Source organism: Alligator mississippiensis, chromosome 1 (assembly GCF_030867095.1).
Source record: "Alligator mississippiensis isolate rAllMis1 chromosome 1, rAllMis1, whole genome shotgun sequence".
NCBI lineage: Eukaryota > Metazoa > Chordata > Crocodylia > Alligatoridae > Alligator > Alligator mississippiensis.
This window is the reverse complement of record NC_081824.1, coordinates 104,137,696-104,156,265: the sequence shown is the minus strand read 5'-3', so window position 1 is coordinate 104,156,265 and position 18,570 is coordinate 104,137,696. Positions and strand designations below refer to the sequence as shown.

Here is an 18,570-nt window from a genome sequence, read left to right as displayed (position 1 = left end):
ACCTCAAGAATAGAGGACAGGTGCATCTGTCCCCACCACCATGAATGTTGCATGCCTCCCAAGGCTGCGGGGGGGCATGGCGAGTTCCCGCAGGTGGCGGCAGCGGTGTCAACGGCGGGGGCATGACGGCGGCGAGCTCCCACAGGCGGCTGTGGTAGTGTCAGCGGTGGGGGCGGAGGGGGCCAAGCAGTGAAAAATAGAGGATATAAAGGAGTCTGGTTTCAGATCAATAGAGGACAGAGGACCAGAAAACTGGACTGTCCTCTATAAAACTGGACGAATGACCACCCTATGCTGAATGCTGCAACCTTGAGTTGGGTGTCCAAGTCTGGAAGTGAGGCAAGATTTCACACAAGATTTCCTTTTGGCTGGTTTAGGCATTTAGCATGCTATCTAGTGTGAATCTCATTCCAAAAAACCTAACTAAGTTCCACTCCAGTGCCCAGTGATCTCCGTCTTTAATGTCTGAGCCACAAAGTTAGGTTTAGCATTGCCACACCTAAATCCCATTGTAAATCTAGGACAGAATAGCTGTATTTTGCTTTAGCTGAAACTGCGAAGTAGTCTTCAAAGGCACCCTTAACTGGAACTTACTAGAGCAATCCAACATGGAGGTGATAAGGGCATGAAGAGCTGCTACAAGTTCCTCATTGGTGTGGAAAAATAACAATCTCTGACTCAGACAGAGAAGATAACAGGCACTGAGGGTCACTGTTGATACCTGCTCTATACTGTATCTCATAATTGTCCTAGTTACCTAAATTCAGACTGTCACTAGACAAATTTATAGAAATAAAAATGATTTCAAAATCCAAGGCTAGAACATCTCCAGGTGTGAAGTAGTTGGTAGAGGAAGTTCAAAAGTAAAATTAATAGCTTTATAATTAATTCTATAGAGATTTTTTCCAAACCTTTCATTCAGTACATTTTTAAATTGAATATAGAAGATCATCCTCTTCACTGATGATGACTTCCTTTCCCTCACATTGCCTATTATTTGCTTCATTTTTAAATATCTGAACTCTGAGGGAAGACTCAAAATGGGCAATTTGGATTCCTAGGCCCTGATCCTGTTATTGACTCTACAAAGACAGTGGCATTTGCCTGCCCAGAGTTGGACCAGATCTGCCCTACAAGGCTTTGGTAGCGTAGCTATGTAGGGATGTGAAAAACAAAATGGAAAAAAAATTACACCCCTACCCAACATAGATATTCTGAAAACAAAAGTGCTATGCTGAGGAAAGCCTAAGCTATGTTGGCTGTTTATCCATAGCAAAACTCCTGTCAGCATGCTCCACTAGGGGGCTATGTTGGTATACCCATGCTTTATTTAAAATGACAGAAGCTTTTCTAGTGTAGACAAACCCTCAGTTGCGGGACTGGACCCAGTAAAGAAAACAATGCTCTAAATTCAAATAAAAATTCTGGTCTGAATATGCAAGGAAAGTATTCATGGGTGAAGTTATGATTTCATTGCATTTCACATGAGAAACATCATACTTTAACTGAGCATGCTTTATTCTGATGATTTGGCCCTACATTTTCATAAGTGGTAACTGGAGTTTTGCATGTCCCATTTGAAACACCTGGAAACTGACACTAAGTATATGCTTCTAATTCCAAGGCCTGTATTTCAGAGGTCCCCTCTCACCCACTCCTTGCATCTAACTGCTCTTTGAGATGCGTTATAAATAAGGCTCTGCATTGTGCCTAATACTACATACTTAAGGAAATCACCAGAACTTGTGTTTGGGTCAAAAACTATTTCCAGTACTGCTGTGAAACATCCTTTGATCATTTTAATCTCTGCAGGCTTGGCTCTGTGAACAATTATGCATGTGAGTAATTTACCATCAGGAGAGTAGTCCCACTGAAGTATGTGAAAGTTACTTACACAAGTACATGTTTGCAGGATTTGGGCCTAATAGAAATGCTATGAAAAATAAAACAGCCAAAGGAATTGCATCAGAGTATAATGGTATGATAACTGTTCCAGCAATAACTTCTGCCTTCATGCATTACCACAGAAGTCACAATGGGTATTGAAGGCAACCTGTGCAAAGTACACATGCACAGTGATGTAAACACTGGGTGTGTTTGCTAACACTTTAAGAATCTTCCTTACAAATCAACTACCTCTCAGCTTCTATATAAAATATTTGTTTCTGTTTTTTAAATATGAATTATAACTACCTTATAAAGCAAGCTAGATTCTCCAGTCCTACCCAGTTTATTCTTGGTGTAATGGTCAGGATTTGATCTGAGACATAAATAGCAAATATTTAGTGGGGTTCAATATTCAGTATAAGGATTAGTTTGTAATGGTATTGTTTTTACACTTAGAAAACTATCATTTAAAATAACAAATAAGTGATCACTGGGTGGTGGCATGGGTGCATAACTCTTGAGGTATGATCCTGCAACTTTATGCAATCATTTATTGGCACCCCTGTCAGATCATGGCTGTGTGACCAACTCCAGTATTTGTGCAGAACTTTCTGTTCCAAATCAATCCATGACCTATTCTAATGGTTTAAGAATGAATGGTTTTCAAAGTAGTTTTCCAAACCACTCAGCCTTGCTCCTCCTCTGCTGCTGTTAGGCACAATGGTAAAACACCTAATTTCATTGAAAGTAGAGTTAAGCAAATGCTGAAAAAAACTGTCCCCTGAAGTGTAATACAAGTTGGCTTTGTTAAAGTACACGCTCTTTTCCACTTTTTATTGCAAACTAAAGTCCGCTCCCCTCCCCTCCCCCCCCCCCCCCCCCCACATCCTGGGTACTTTGTTTTTCTTGTGGATTATGGGCATTCAGCTTTCAGCTGGGAGACTAAAATGAGTTCACAGCTGCTTTTAACAGGTGTGAGCCACAGATCACTTTTCCATAGGAAGCGCAGGCTAACCTTTTCTCCAGGAAAGGGGTTGTAGCCTCCAAACATTTTGTACGCTCTCTGTTGGTCTTCCTGCTGATCACACACCACCATCTTTTCCTGGGCTTTGGGTTTGAAAGCCGAAGGCAAGACGATCCATTTTAAACTTGATGTGTCAGGTAGAAATTTTTTGCACAGATATGGGATCAAATCTATATGCTGCATGTCTCTGAGTCAGCCTCGGTTATTTCCTAATTTGTGCTTTGGCATGAATGGCAAAGCCTTATAAGTAGTGTGTGTTCTTAGAAATTGTTTCACCCCCCTCAAAACAAATCTAGGCTTTCCTCAGAAGGTGGGGAAAATAGAGGAAAGAAAGTAAAATGGAAGGGGGGCAGGTTTCCCCACAGGGGAGCCTAGGGGGCATGTGCAAGCCTGAAAAATCAAAAGCCTGATTTCCTTGATAGTAACTTTTGGTTTCCCTACAGCTATTCATGGAAGGCAACACATCACCCACTCTGGGAAAAGGTCAAGTCTTTTCCTACAGTGCTTTATACCAACACCAAATGAGTCCCCCAATGGGTATGACCTTGCCAGAGAAGTGTGGGTCAAGCTGAACAGACAAAGATCTGGATACAGGTGCTTCAAAACAATACTTCGTAAGATGAACATCATGGGCAGCCCCTGGTGTGAACAGGGTGTCCAGCAAACAGTGCAGCATGTCATCAAAAGATGCATTCTTTACAAATGCCCAGATGGGGCAGCAGGGTGAGCAATAACACCAGACAGTGGCTCACAGGTTTGGAAGTTGATACCTGACACCATACAAAAGGGAGGACATGCCAGACCCCCCCAGTGGTCTCTTGCCCTTACAAGGCCCCTACTCAGACACAGCTCTGCAAGGGTCTTTATAAGACCACTGACGCTTATAGAAACCTCTGGTCTTGTTCAGCGACCAACTGAACGAACTCCAGCTGGGGTGGGCTGTGGGGTAGCTTTTCTAAGAGCGTTGCCAGAAGAGTTGTCCTTGGAGAGTTTTTAAGGCCCAGTTTAACAAAGCCCTGGCTGGGATCATCTAGTTGGGGCTGGTCCTGCTTTGAGCAGGGTGGGGGGGTGGACTAGATGCACCCTCCTGAGATCCCTTCCAACCCTAAGGGGGAAAGGAGGGTGGAGGGGGCTCCTTTCACCTTGGAGTGTGAGGAGTGGACCAGAGATGTGAAGCCGGGTGGGAGAGTAGTGTGAGGAGCAGGGCAGGGGTGTGAGGGCAGTGTGAGGAGTGGGGCAAAGGTGTGAGGAGCAGGGCAGGGGTGTTAAGAAGGTGTGAGGGGAGGGGCAAGGGCCTCAGGAGAGGGCAGGGGTGTGAGGGAAGTGTGAGGGGCAGGGCAAGAGGGTATGAGGAGAGGGGCAGGGGTGTGAGAAGAGAGATGAGAAGGCTGAGGGGGGTGTGAGGAGTGGGGGAGGGGGGCGAGCACGGGTGGGAGAAAGGCCGGGGTGTGTGGAGCAAGGCAAGAGGCAGTGAGGGGAGAGGCAGGGGTGTGAGGGAAGTGTGAGGAGTGGGGCAAGGGTGTGAGGAGCAGGGCAGGGGTGTTGAGGATGTCAGGAGAGGGCAGGGGCGTGAGGGAAGGATGAAGAGCAGGGCAAGAGGGTGCGAAGGGAGGGGCAGGGTGTGGGGTGGTGGAGGAGAGGGGCCGCGGGAGCGGGGCAGCGGCGGCGCAGACGTCACAAAGCGCCGCGGGGCCCTGGCTCGAGAGGGAGCGCGCTGCCACGAGTGCCGCCCGGTGCTTCCCCGCCCCGCGTCAACACCCAAGCACCGCCCCCCGCCCCCTTCCCGGCGGGGCTCCCCGGCCGCCCTGCCATTGGGCCGGCGGTGCTGTCCCGCCCCGGCCCCCCGCGCTCAGCCTGCCCGTGCCCGGCGCTCGCCCAGCAGTCGGGCGCGGAGGCGGGAAGGTAGCGGCAGCAGCAATGGGCGGCGGCAGCAGCAGTAGCTGACACCGCCCCGGCAGCGGAGCGGAGCAAAGTTCCCGTCGCTGCAGCCGCAGCCGGGGAAAGTTTGCTCGGGCAGCAGCGGCGCGCGGCAGGCGCGATGCCCGCCGTGAGCCTCCTGCCGCTGTTCGGCAGCGCGGCGGGCCCCGGCGGGCCCCTGGGCGGCGGCGGTGGCGCGGGCGGCGGCGGCGGCGGCGCGGGCGGCGGCGGCAGGAAGGCGGCGGGCCCCGGCGCGTTCCGCCTGACGGAGAAGTTCGTGCTGCTGCTGGTCTTCAGCGCCTTCATCACCCTCTGCTTCGGGGCCATCTTCTTCCTGCCCGACTCCTCCAAGCTGCTCAGCGGCGTCTTCTTCCACTCCGCCGCCCTGCAGCCGCCGCCGCCGCCCGGCTCGGAGCAGCGCGCCCCGCCGCAGCCCGGGGGCGGCAGCAGCGGGGCAGGGGCCAGCGAGGCGGCGGCGGCAGCCAACTTGGCCAAGATCCGCGAGGACCACGAGCGCGCGCTGCGCGAAGCCAAGGAGACGCTGCAAAAGCTGCCCGAGGAGATCCGCCGGGACATCCGCCGGGACAAGGAGCGGCTGGCGCAGGACGCGCGGGGCAGTAGCGGCGGGAAGGAGGCGGGCGCCGCCGGGCTGCCCCCACGGCTCTTCCGCCAGCCCGTCGGGGCCGCGGGGCGCGAGCCGGCCGAGCCCGCTGTGCGCCGCCAGCGGGCCAAGATCCGAGAGGTGCGTGACCCGCGCGCGCGCGCACACACATCCAGACACCCCTCCATACACGCAGATACATCTCTCCGTGCACGCACTCCCTCATGCACACATCCACACCCTGCCGTGCATACCCCTCCATGCACAGACACCCCCATGCACCCCCCAACACACATACACACCCCCATGTGCACACACACCGAGTAGAGCCCCATGCGCGCACACACAGATACACATCCCCATGCACACACACATTTACACCTCCGCACCTCCGTGCACACGTACCCTCATACCCTTACATCCCTCCCCACACACACACATGTGGTTTCCCTGCCCTTCCCCCTCTCTCTTCCTGGAAACTTAATGTGGTGTGGAGCTGCCAGGTGCTCTGCAGCTGTCCAGCTCTGCACATGCAGCTTGGGGAGAGCCCCCTGGCCTGCAGGGTGGGCTGCCTGGGGAGAGGCCTAGGAAAGCCCCCTGAGGGTGGAGGCTGGAGTGAGATTTCATAGGAGGGAACCAGGCACTGGAGTGGAAAGGCAATGCTTTGCTCATGAATCACCTGGGTGGCTTATCCCCCCCCAATTCCCTCAGTCCCTTCTGTGGTCTGGGAAGTCCGTTTAGTGCGTGGCCATCCACTCAGTTTCCCTTCCTCACTTCCCCTCCTATCTTACCTACTACTCCCCTTTTGCTTCTCTACCCTTCGCCCTCATCCCAGCTTTCTGTGCCCACCTTCATCCTGAGGGCACTTGGGAAAGGCACTAAGTTCACTGCCCTGCTCCAGGCCAGGGATCACCCCGTGAAGTTCTGTGCTTATGGATCAGAAAACCCTTGTGCCTTGTCCCATTATAGCTTGCCCAACGGAGGGTGTTTAAGAGGCTGAACTGAACAGATAAGAGGACCAGAAGGGATTTATCTTCTCAGCCTTCTTGCTGATCCTAGCAAGATGTTAGCAGAATTAGGCTGTGGGGGACCCTGGAGGAAAGAGCTTCTGGGGTGTAGGGGGAAATGAAACCGCTTCCAGTCCTAAAGTGAAAGCTCTTCCAAATGCATTTAGGCTCCCCTGCCAACACTCTTGTCTTCTCTGCTGCTGCTGTAGGCACCTGATCCTTCCTGAGCAGGGAATTCCTCTTGAAAAGTGGAAGGGGGTGGAGGTGGATGGAAATGCCATCTCATCTAGGCTGGGTCTGGGTGGTAGCAGTTGTGTTCAGAGCTACGGGCTGGGCGGTGAGCGCACAACTTCCCGTTCATGCTGTGCCTTTGCATTTAGGAGGGTGGGTTTTTTCCCTTCTCTCCCTGCCTGAATATTTAGGAAGGAAGTTTATTCTGTCCTGTCCTGTGCTAATTGCTGCATCTAGCATAAAAACTGCACTGAGAGGTATGACAGATGCCTGAGCTTCTCGATCTCTTCCACAACATTTCAGACAGGGTACAGCATACTTACTGCAATAATCACTCAAACATATATTGGCCAAGCTGTATAAATATAATGTTCTCTTCTAAAGTGTGAGAGCATTTGGAAAAAAAAGTTGACATTTATAGCATGGAGTGGTGAAATCTACAAAGAGAATCTCATAGGAAGTTGCCAAAATATATTAGTCAGACTGGTCTGTATTGGTTCAGAAACATTTAAAAGCTTTTAGCCTGAGAAGTTTATGCTGTTCAACTGAAGATTGTCATGAGCATCACTTGACAGGCCCCTTTTAATTTGTATTTTGCCCTACTACAAGTTGCTGGTACTGTTATTAAAATGGTCAAATAAACATGTAAAGCTGGTAGTTCTAGAGGTTGAGTTCATGACATATTTAGTACATGTACAGTTTTCTGTACTGATGGAGATAAGGTGGTAATTATAGCTTTAACCCTGAATGTTCATACATTTATGAAAAATCCTCAATGCTGTTACAATGGATGTTTTATGTTTATAATGCAAAGCAGTAGAAAAAATGCATAACAGTTATAATGCATAACAGTAAGAAAAATGGATGTTAGCAGGATTTAGAACCCCAGATGATGATAAGCTCGTGCAGGTCTTTTAAATTGTGATCCGTACTATGGAGTCCTCTATCAATTTAACTTATGTAAGCAGATTGTGCAGTTATAAGTAATCACTGGCAATGCACTGAGACTTCAGGGATGAATTCTCTTGCTCTTTCATAATGTGGACCACATCTTAATAGGGAATGAATGCAAGGGACTATCTTTTCCATTGGCAATCGTGAAGCATCCCTGCACCAACTGCAGGAATCGCTGGGCAAAGAAATGGTAGCAACAGCTGTATTTAATAAAGAGATTTGATTTATCCATTTAAAAATAATTATTTAAAATTTGTGGTAACATCAAAAGACCCCAGCTAGGCATAGAGATCTGTTTTGTTATGTTCTTGGTAGGAAGCACTGCCTCTTCTGTAATGAAATTGGGATGCTCAACAAGTGCATACAAATGAAGTAGGAACACAGAGGGAAGAAGGTATAACTTTGCAGTCTTGTTTTTAGCCTCATAATGTGAAAACTAGACTATTCTAAATTATTTAACAGTACAGTTCTTTAATGTATACTAAAACACAGGTTTCTGCATGTTTTTGTGTTCATATCCCTTCTGCCTTAGGCTGTTTCCTGATTAGGCTTTTTTATCAGAGTGGACAAAGGAAATGACAGAGACTTAGAATATTATTTCCAGGTTCAGTTTCTCTTGATTTCCTGGACATATCTAATCTTTAGATCCCAAAATTGTAAATGCCCTAAAGGGTAGTTTTAGTACCTCTGAATTGGATATCTGAACTTAATTTTCTGTTGACTTCACCTGGAATTCAGGCTGCAAAAATAACATGCTCCCCTGAAAAACAGTCATTCCATTTTTTTATTTTTTTCCCTTAGTCACCCATTTCATATCTTGTTTTTCATTTTTTACTTTTTTCCCCCTTCTTCTTCCAGTCTCTTATATGTATTATTTTTTAAATTTATGGCATCTTAACATGCCTACAAGATAACATGCAGGGGACTTCGAAATCTAGTTTTGAAACACAACTTGGAAAAAAGTGAAAAGAAATGTAACGCATAGTTTCTCTTAAACACAAACTGAAGAAAATCTCAATTAAAGTGCCAAGCTTTACCCTCAAGCAAGTACTTCTACCATGAGTATTATGGAGCTGTTTCTTGAGCACTTGAGGTGTACCAAGGAGTCAGACTAACGTTTCCACTAGAGTGAGCTGCTCTCAGAAGGGTAAAAACCCTCCTTTCAGCAAGTATCCTTGTATATACTTCCAGTTTTGCAATATTGAGAGAGTTTACACTAAACCTCTGAAACTTTTAAAACTTTCTGATTATGCACTACAGTAGTTTTTGATTACATGATGCTAGGAAAGTGACATTGTGTGTTTAAGGAAACATTCTCTCTCTCTCTCTCTCTCTCTGCCATATCAAACAGTATGGAGCTATAACTGAGAGAATCTTTCCAGTTTTAAAAACTTCAGTTTTTTCTATTGCATGCTTTCTTTGCAGAAGGAAATGTGACAGACGTTAACAAACAGACCCTTACCCTCAATTTCAGAACTAATCTTGAGCTTGATCTAGCCTCTAAATCTACGATTATATAAAAATACATGGAAAAGTAGAGGAGTGAGAACATCGGGTCACAGTTGAAATAGGCTAGTAGGGTGTACAAAAGATGTACATGTATTGCTTACATTACAATCACTTTAAACTGGTTTGTTTGCATAATAAACATTTCTCTGTGTTTTGAATCCCACGCCCTTAGCATGCAAGAATTCTCTAGTTGTAAATCGGAAGTACAAACTCAAAGGCCAAATACTAATATATTACTGTGATCTTACTCTTTATATTCAGATGATGGATTACAGATTAGCATTGTTAGTGGAGGTGGAAGCACTATTTATATTTAAATATGCCCAGTACTTCCTATTATAAAAATTATCTTTAATCACTTATTACTCATTGAATTTTAACTGGTTGGGTTGGTATTTGTGCTCCAGGTATCTACCTCCAACTGTATGCTTTGGAGAAAGTTTGAGCAAAAAATGACCTGCTCCTTGTGGGAATGAAAGCAGAGGAGAAATACAACTTGTAAAAGGGTTTTTTGTTTGTTTGTTTGTTGCTTTTGTTTTTTTAAGCAGCAACAGCAGCTTTATTTGAGAAGGTTTAGTGCTTCTGTGCTTTGGAGCAGGGACTTGAAGTCTGGCAGTGATAGGGTCAGATAATTCTTCTACTATCACCAGGAAAAGCCTCCTCCAAATTTGTAAGAATTGTTTCTGAAGATTGTTATTTGCACATGCCTAGAGTTCTGTTAGATACTAGACCACAATGGAGTTAGGTACATTATCTAGTGAACTGTGACTTAGAGGCCTCAGTTCTATTACTGCTCTGTTGCTTGCCCGTGTAAAAATGGGAACAATGATACTGAACATGCTTCCATCCGAGTTTGAGTGGAATGATCTATGTAGTGATTGGTCTTGGCTGCTAAGTGCTTCTGTAAGCTGGGCAGCAGATTTAAAACCAGGGAAGTCTTTGCTCTCAATCTCCTTTTCAGGCAAAACACAGAAAGAACATAGAAAAGGAGGAGTAAGGCTTGGGGACAGACTGGAAAAGTCATGTTACAGGGCAGAGGTAGGAGAAGTGTCTGTAGACAGGAAGGTGGGAGTGTTGTACCTGTGATGGTCCAGGAAATGTACAAGAGGAGGAAAGCTTTTTCTTTTGTATGTTATCTTTTGTTGGACCAACCCTGTAGTTGGGAGATTAATTTGACAAGCTTTTGGGTGCACCTGGAGGAGGGGTAGTGCATGGCCAAAGACTTATCAGACTTAACTCCTAACTGTATGGTTAGTCCTGTAAAAGATAACACCCCCCAAAAACCATTCTGGCCTTTTGTTTAAGTAGTGACAAATTCCCTCCAGAACATGGAAAGGAACCCAGCAATTCCCAAGAATCCTCTACCAGTGGGTTGCAGACAGAAGTTTCTTGTGGTTTTTCCTTCTCCCAAAAAGAGAACCTGTCGCCGCTCAGATATTTTATCAGCTCAAGTGATGGAGGTCAGTGCTATAGATCTAAAGGCTGTGGTGACTGAAATTATCTGACCAGGTACAGTTCTGACATGAGTGTTCATGAAAGTACTCTGATTTCTCAAAAATTCTTTGATACATTTTAAACAAGAACTTGACAGGTTTTGTTTTTGTTTTGTTTTTACTATTTTGGTAGGAGAGATTCTACTCTCCTTCTCTTATTTTTAAGTCTCTTTCCTTTTCCTTTTTAGGAGGAAAAAAGACACAGTACCTGTTATTTTCCACCACCAAAATAAGATACCAGCAAAACCTAAACAGACCTCATTGTTGAACTGTAACAAAATAAGGCTTGTGAAATTTTAAGCAAAATGAGAAAAGTTAATTATTTGCAAATTACACTGTCTTCAACCAACTCTTGTTCTAGCCCTTCTGCTAACCTGTTGGCCCTCAGTATTGTCCCATACTTTTCAGCTTCCTTAAGAAGGAAAAAAAAGGTACAAAATGTCCTCAAATGCTTAGCAATATTGAAGTTAAAAAGTGGTACAGTTAGTTATCAGTGCCCTGTAACTTTAATTTGTCTCCAGAGTACGTTTGTTTTATAGAACAGATTTTACCTGTGTGCTCTCAAACCATTTTGTTTTTCCCCAGAGGACACTTGCCTGTTTGAAAGCACTGATAGAACAGCATTCTCTGAATAGGTACCTGCTCCACATTTTCTGTTTGATATGTGGCACTGTAGTTACTGCATACTTGGTGCATCTACACAAACCTATTAATGTATAGCAATAAACTCCAGGGCTTATTGCTCCAAAGCCTATTGCTGCTGGGTGCACATCTGCACGTGTGCCCAGGATTACAGCAGGCTGAGCCAGGGATGGGTTGGCTGGGACACAAGTGTGCTGGGACACAGGTGTGGAGGAAGCTTGCAAGCAGCCTCTGCACTGAAGCACCTTTGTGCTCCACCCAGCCTCTCCAGCATCTACATGTGCGCTGCTGCAGAATGTTTTACTCAACAGCAGGATAGTGCTTGTATTTACAAGTACTGTCTTGCTGTGGAATTAGTTTACTCCAGTCTAATAGGGGTGCGTGTTTACTTCAGTCTACTAGGGGTGCCAAGATGTTTATTGCACAGCTAATTAGTCAACTGCACAGTAAATGTCTCGTGGAGATGTGCTTACTATCTTTAAATCTTGAGATTAATGTTGAATTGGTATGTTTCTTTTAAGGACTTTTAGAATATTCACTGTAGTATCCAAGGGCTTCACAAATAATTGAAAATATGTTTTCACAAAATGCTTGCAAACTGAGATGGTATTATTCCCACATCATTGATTTAAGATTCTTAAAGGTAGCTGGTAATTTTAGGTGCCCAGCATAAGATGCCAGAGTTGAATGGCTCTTATCTCTTTGTTTTAAGGGTTCAGTGTGCACCTCCCATTGATTTCTGTGGACGCAGAGCTGCAACTGTAGTTTTGCCAGTCAGAACCAATTGTCTTAAGTTGGCCACCCAGAAAAAGGAAGGGGGGGGGGGCAGGGGAGGGCACTGGTAAAAACTAGTTTAGGCGACTTGCTCAGAATCCTGTTAGGTCATATAGCACTGTTCAGCTGTCTCTAAACTGCATTCTCTACCTGCAACTTTGCCTCATTCAGTGTGTCTTAGTTTTCATACCTATTTAGATTCTGCAGAGAGCAAATTCATTCCCTTAACACTCAATCTTTGCATTAAATGAGACAGGAGTCCTATAGCTGGGAAACAGCATAGGATTGCACAATTGAAAACACACACACATTTATCATAATGTATAATTAAAAGGGGCCAAAACAAGGCTGAAATATACAGTCTCCATTCAGGAATTTCTGAGCTTTCAAATATGTTGGGGTTTCAACCTTATTCTTTTCCATTAGGATAGTCTTATGCAATGAAATCAAGAGGGCACGTGTCAGTAGGACTCAATAATAAGTTAGCACAAATTCAAAAATAACCAGTGGAAAGAGAAGCATGTGCTTATGAGCATAGAGTAAAATAATGCTTAAACAGAATTTCTGACTGCCTTAGTAAAGATTGGACCCCAGGGAAGTTATCCCCTGTAATCCATTTGCAAACATCTCTAGTCCATTCCTTGCTTTTCTGTCTCTCCAAAGTGTTGTGCAGTGGCTTTCTGTAATTAAATGCTGTCTGATACAGACAGGATTTTTAATGTGGTGTTTATTTCAGCCAAACACACAAGCATGGTTCTTGCATACATTTTAAAAAGGCTTGTATTTTGAAAAGACTTCTGATGCAAAGAAGTAGAGGGCATGAATATCACAAAGCAGTCAGATGGTGGCTACTGGCAGTATGTTTCTTATGCAATAGTTTAAAAAAATGTATAGACTGTCTTAAGATACTTCAGAAATGTATGGTACTCTGTATTCTGGTAATGCCATCTAGTTTTTCCCAGGAGTCAAAGCTGAGGTGAGTTCTTACGGACTAGTCTGTTTTTTTAAATGTCTTCTACATTGCTTTTATGTTATTAGAATTTTTCCTCTGTAATATGTGTATCTTAGGGTTTCACTGCCACCTATCCTCACAGTTGGGCAACACTTTATCTTGGTGTCTTTCATACAACTATATTCTAAGCTGTTTAACTCTTACTCCCATTCTTCTGGAGTTTTTCGATTAATCTCTAGTTCTCATTTCAGGAAACCTAATTCAATGCTTTCTACCAGCTTAGGCCATCAGCTAAAGCAAGATGTTTAGAAGTCCTACCCATTTGAGTATCAACCATGTCCAAACCGCCTTCGGTTTTAGCTCTAAATGTATGAGGTTTATTTAGTCTAGTGTGTCAAAATCCTTCATATGTCTATTAGCTCTTGAATGGTAGCTTTAACCTAATCATAGTATACTTAGTATACTAAAAATTAAAGTACACTTATATTCTTAGGTCTTGGGTATAAAAATCATAGATAAATATATACTTTGTATGGAGCACTGACACTTGAAAAACTTCCTCATCAACTCTTTCTCTTCTTGAATACAAAGCCAGAAGCTATATCAAGACTAAAAAATAGCCCCATGCCTTGATATAGATCACATTTTTTGGCATAACATCTCTAACTATGTGCGGACTAATTTCATTACGCCACTCCTCATTTGAACGCTTTCTGACCAGTTAGGTTCATTGTTGAGAGTTTAGTTCAAGACTAGCTTAGCCGTTCAAATAACAAGCTCCTGAGAGTTGTGAGAGCAAAAGAGTCTAAATATTCTGTGAAAAGTGCTTGTTGCAAAGCAACAGTGACTCGCCTGAATTGTTTAAAGAACTTTGTAAATTCACAGGTGGAAGCAAAACAAAAATTCCAAGCACAAGAGCATTTTTAGTGAAAGTAACAAGGCAAGGGAAGAAAGGAATGTCTCTGGCATCTTGGCAGAGATTATGATCTCATGGCTTTGTATTTAATATTCACTTATCGTGAAGGAGAAGAGTAAATCACAGTGTTGGAGAGTGCATCGACTGTAGGCTGTAATTCTGTGCTGTGTATAAATTGAAGGGCAGAGAGGCAGAACTCAAACTTTACTCAACCCTTTACTTTGAAATCCACTACTAGGGCAGCAAAATTGGCATGGGAGAAATTGTCAGGGAGAGTTTGAATAGACGTTAAATATAAGGGTATAGCACCTACTATGAAAGGCAGATCAGTCAAAATTTTTGACAGACCTCCTTGTGGAAGAAATTTAACTTCATTACAGCCACTTGCACTCTATGATTGATAGGCATGCTGTTTCTAGAAAGACTTGAAAAATACTGCCATGTAATGTGGTGCATTGTGCTCTTAAGTGGTTTGCTTTTTGCTTCCTCCAGTTTAAGGAAGAACTGTGATGCATTTGACCTGGTAACCTCATTTTAAATGTAAAAGCCACATGCAGGTGTTTCCCACACTGCTGCCTTGGCCCCAGAGATCCCAGGGTAAAAAAAACCTTATACAAGGTTTACAAAACACCTCTTGCTTTTTTAAAATTATTTAAACAAGAGGTTTTACAAAAAAACCTCTTGCTTTTTTGTAAACCTTTGTTATTGAACCTGAAAAAGTTTGCTTAATTATTAAGCAATTATTAATTGCTTAATAATTGTTTTCCATCTATTTAAGTTGGTCAAGGTTGGTGACCTCTTCTACAAAGGTAGTTACAAACTTTTACTTTTGTTTCTCTTCTCACTCTCCCTTAAAGCCAAGATACAAATAATTTCTAAAATGTGTAGCAAATGAAAGTTTGACTTCAAAAAAGTCTTAATTCTCTCAACACAGAAATCTAATAAGAAATGGCAGAAGAATCAAGAGTCAGGGTATAAAAGATGCAAGAAAATGTTAAGGGGAGGGTCAGAGAGATGCTACAGCAGGATTGAGATAATGACTTAGAATGTCTCTTGGCCATAAAAAGGCTTCTACATGCTTTTCAAAAATTCCTTCAGAAGAATCAACCACCCTCTGAAGTTGGATGGAAATAAAGGTTACAATTTAAGTAAGAGCAAGTTTCTTCACAGTTGAATTGCTCAAAGGCATATCTTCTGTTTGCATTTATGGTAGGCACATTAACTTGTATCTGTTTACAGAATTAAAGCAGAAAGAGAAAAAGTTGCATAAAAGATGATATACCTGGTACTCATCCTTTTCTCTATTTTTTTTCTTTTTTAATATGCTTTATGTAATTTACATACTGAAGGATGCTTTTTTTACTGCTTAGTAAATGAAACTTGTCCGATCTCAAACCTTTATAGATTTTGATTAAAGCATTGTTTAAAACAGCAAGAAAATTGCGTACATTAGACAAGTATAATTTCTTCCTTGAATTAGTCTGTGGGTGTTAAATTTTCACTTCAAAAGGAAAAATAGGTAGTTGTAGACTTTCCCTTCACTTAGTGAACTACATAATATAAGGACCCCCTGTGTCTTTTGAACTTCCTCCTTTTGGCGCTGCTTTCTTTCAAAGAAATTAGAAGTAATCTGTGAAAAGAATGCAGGAATTTAAAAGGCACAAAGAAACATAATAATGTATTGGAAAATGTGCTGTTTAAAGAGATGTCAATTGTAAAATTACTTAAAATGCACGTACATATGCAGCTCTTTCTTCCTTATTCTACTCTCTGTTTTCTGGCTTTGTTCTTCAGTACCAATATCAGTAATTGTGAATAGTTTCCTGAAATACAGCTTTCCCAGTTCTTCTGTCTGAGGGGAAGCCTGCTTTTTACAGTGGTTACAGTTCTCCACCCATCTGTGATTCTGAGAACTACACTTCAAATTTTGTTTTTGGGTCCAAGTAGCTTTATGTTAGTTATCTTAAACTAAAAGAAGAGGAGTAGATGTTGATGTAAACAACATAATGGTTTTAGGAGCTCCATGGTCATGTAACAACCTCATCTGCTGCTCACTAAGCAGCGGAAATGCAGTTCTGATGTACTAGAATGTGAAAACACTTGAGAGTAATGTACTTCCTTGCTGTTAAGAGCTTGTCAAAAAAGCTGCCTCAGAAGTAAGGTTGTTTGAATATAAGCAGCAACCCAACTGATATTTGCATAAAGTAGCAAGATTAGTGAAGCCATACTCAGAATCCGGGGGATGAAATGACTTACAGACCCAAAAGAACACGTTTTTAAAAAGTTAATCTTCTCAGAGATTCTTAAAGAGCCTCCATGAACATATTTTAATACTTCTCAAAGCAAAGCTTCACAGAGGCTATTATTTTTTTTTCTTTCTTTTTCCTTTTAAGGAAGGAAATGGCTTAACCTGAAAGAAGTGCTCTGCATCTTTTAGGGTAGAGAGAGGTAGTTGGTCACATAAGTCTGAAGGCAGGACAGGGTAACACCTTTAGGATACATCTACATGTGTATTTAACTGTGGAGTAGACTAATTGGCTCCACAGTAAAGCATCACGGTCTATTCATGTGCTAATATTAGGGTGCAGTAATCTAATTAACTCTGCCGGAGGCTAGTGCTACTGGGGACAGTACTATCTTATGGCGGAGTACTTTACTGCACTGAAATCATATGTAGGCAGTGTGCCAGGGCATAAATTGTGCCTGGTCAGCCCAGCCAGCTGAGGACTTCCTTTGCCCCAGCTCAAATGGCTGTCCTGGGCACATATGTAGATGCTGGACTCAGGAGCAGTTTACTCTGGCACAAACTGCTCTGGAGTTTATTGTGTATTATTGGGTGTTTATACATGTGCTCTGGGAGTGGGGGGAAGGGGGTGGACTCTAATTAGAGTGGCTCCAAGAGCTGCTCTGATTAAAGCGCCTAGGCTGTCTTGTGTATTAGCATTTCCATACTTAAAAAATGGCAGCAGAGATGCTGGAGTCTGCTGGAGCATGGTAATTACACCCTTAGAGACTAAGTAGTTCAGAAGCATAAGCTTTCATATTGGCAGCAGTGTGCTTTGTCAGAAGTTTATGCTTTTCTGAACCAATTGGTCTCTAAGGTGCTACTCTGTCCTCCCTTCTGTCAGAATCTCTTGGGATGTGGGCAAATGTAAAAACTGAAATGTTTCAAAGGCTAGCTGTACAAACATTTGTGCCCTTTTATAACATTCCAAAAGTAACTGAACTCCAAAATATAGTACCTCTTCAAATGACGTACAGCTACTCCTCATTTAATGTTGTAGTTATGTTCTTGAAAAAATGCGACTAAGCAAAATGATGTTAAGCAAATCCAGTTACATCACAGTAGTTACCTACTAGCAGGCGGTGGCCAAACAACATTATAACCGAACATTGCATGACTTTAAACAAGTATGTTCTCAAAAAGATCAGCGATGTAATAACAAAACGTTAACCAGGACAATGTATAATGAGGAATTCCTGTACTACATATTTTTTTTGAAGCATTTCAGTTTTGGTTATGTGAGTATGATGGAGGGAGGGATAGCAGGGTGGACTTGCAGTGTACCACAGGAAGATAGGTGGCATGGCTTGGTGGAGCATGGCCTGCTGCAGAAACTGGGACCTTGGAGCAGGGGGTCAAGTGGCACCAGGAGGATAAGTGAGGGTTGATACAGCTCTGGTCACCCCCTGGCTGCTTGACCTGTTGCTGTTCAAACAGCCACAGGTCCTTGGCTACCAGCTCCTATCATTGCCCTATACTGGGACTGCTGCTGTGTGATGCTAGCCCTGTGCCGGAGCTAGAGTTGCCATTGAGGTACAGGAACTAGCAGGAGGTGGAGCTGTCACATGTCTCAGGCCAGAGCTGCCACCACTGAATGCCCTAGGCTGGATCCAGCCTACTAAACCCCTTGGTCCAGATCTGGCCTTATGGTCAGTTTGATATCCCTGATATCTACAGCTCAAATGTTCTGAAGCTGAGATGGTGTTTGAAGATTGAACCTATGGGAGTGACTGGGAAGGAAACTTAGACAATAACCTGTAACCCCTTTTATACTGCTTAGTGATTTCTGTGTAAATATGAACATCCGTATTTTTATTATGTTGCAAGCCTACAAGAAGACTTCAACTGACTTCTATGCTATTTTCTCAAACTCTAGAATCAACCATTAGTTTTCTTGTTTTTCTAGTAAGCTCAAATAAATGCTGATCAAACCTTTTGACCAACTGCTGTAGGAAAATAAAACTGTACTCACAAACTCCACATCACTCTTTGGCTATATGTATAAAATGAATATTCAGGTATAGGCTGAGAGGCATAGACAATATTAAGTTTTATAGAGTGTACTCATCTTAAGACTTCTTGGAATGGCTGTGATTTTATAAAACAAAGAAAACCATAATTAATTTGCCTCTGAATAATGTAAAGTTGGGTTGCAAGCAGGAGAAGAATACAGAAAGTGAGCTTCTCTAAAATCAAATTTTGTTTTAGTGATAACGCTTTACATTGATTGCACTGAAATGTATTTAGAATGCATTTCTGTTGTGTTGCTTTTTTTTATAAACTTGTTACCAATTCCCTTAATTGAATAACCAATAAAACTGACAAACCTATACAACTCAGTTTTAATAACTTTCGTTTCTGATAAATCTCCTGTTTGTA

The 18,570-nt window shown here is 43.2% G+C and overlaps 1 protein-coding gene across 1 annotated transcript in view; it reads left to right on the top strand.

Annotated features, from left to right (window-relative positions):
* Positions 1-4,744: 4,744 nt before the first annotated feature.
* Positions 4,745-18,570, top strand: part of MAN1A1 (mannosidase alpha class 1A member 1) — a 246,587-nt gene continuing 232,761 nt past the window's right edge. Inside the window, exon 1 of the mRNA XM_019479484.2 lies at positions 4,745-5,570. Coding sequence (XP_019335029.2) covers positions 4,950-5,570 — 621 coding nt within the window. The 5' untranslated portion in view covers positions 4,745-4,949. The remainder of the gene's footprint in view (positions 5,571-18,570) is intronic.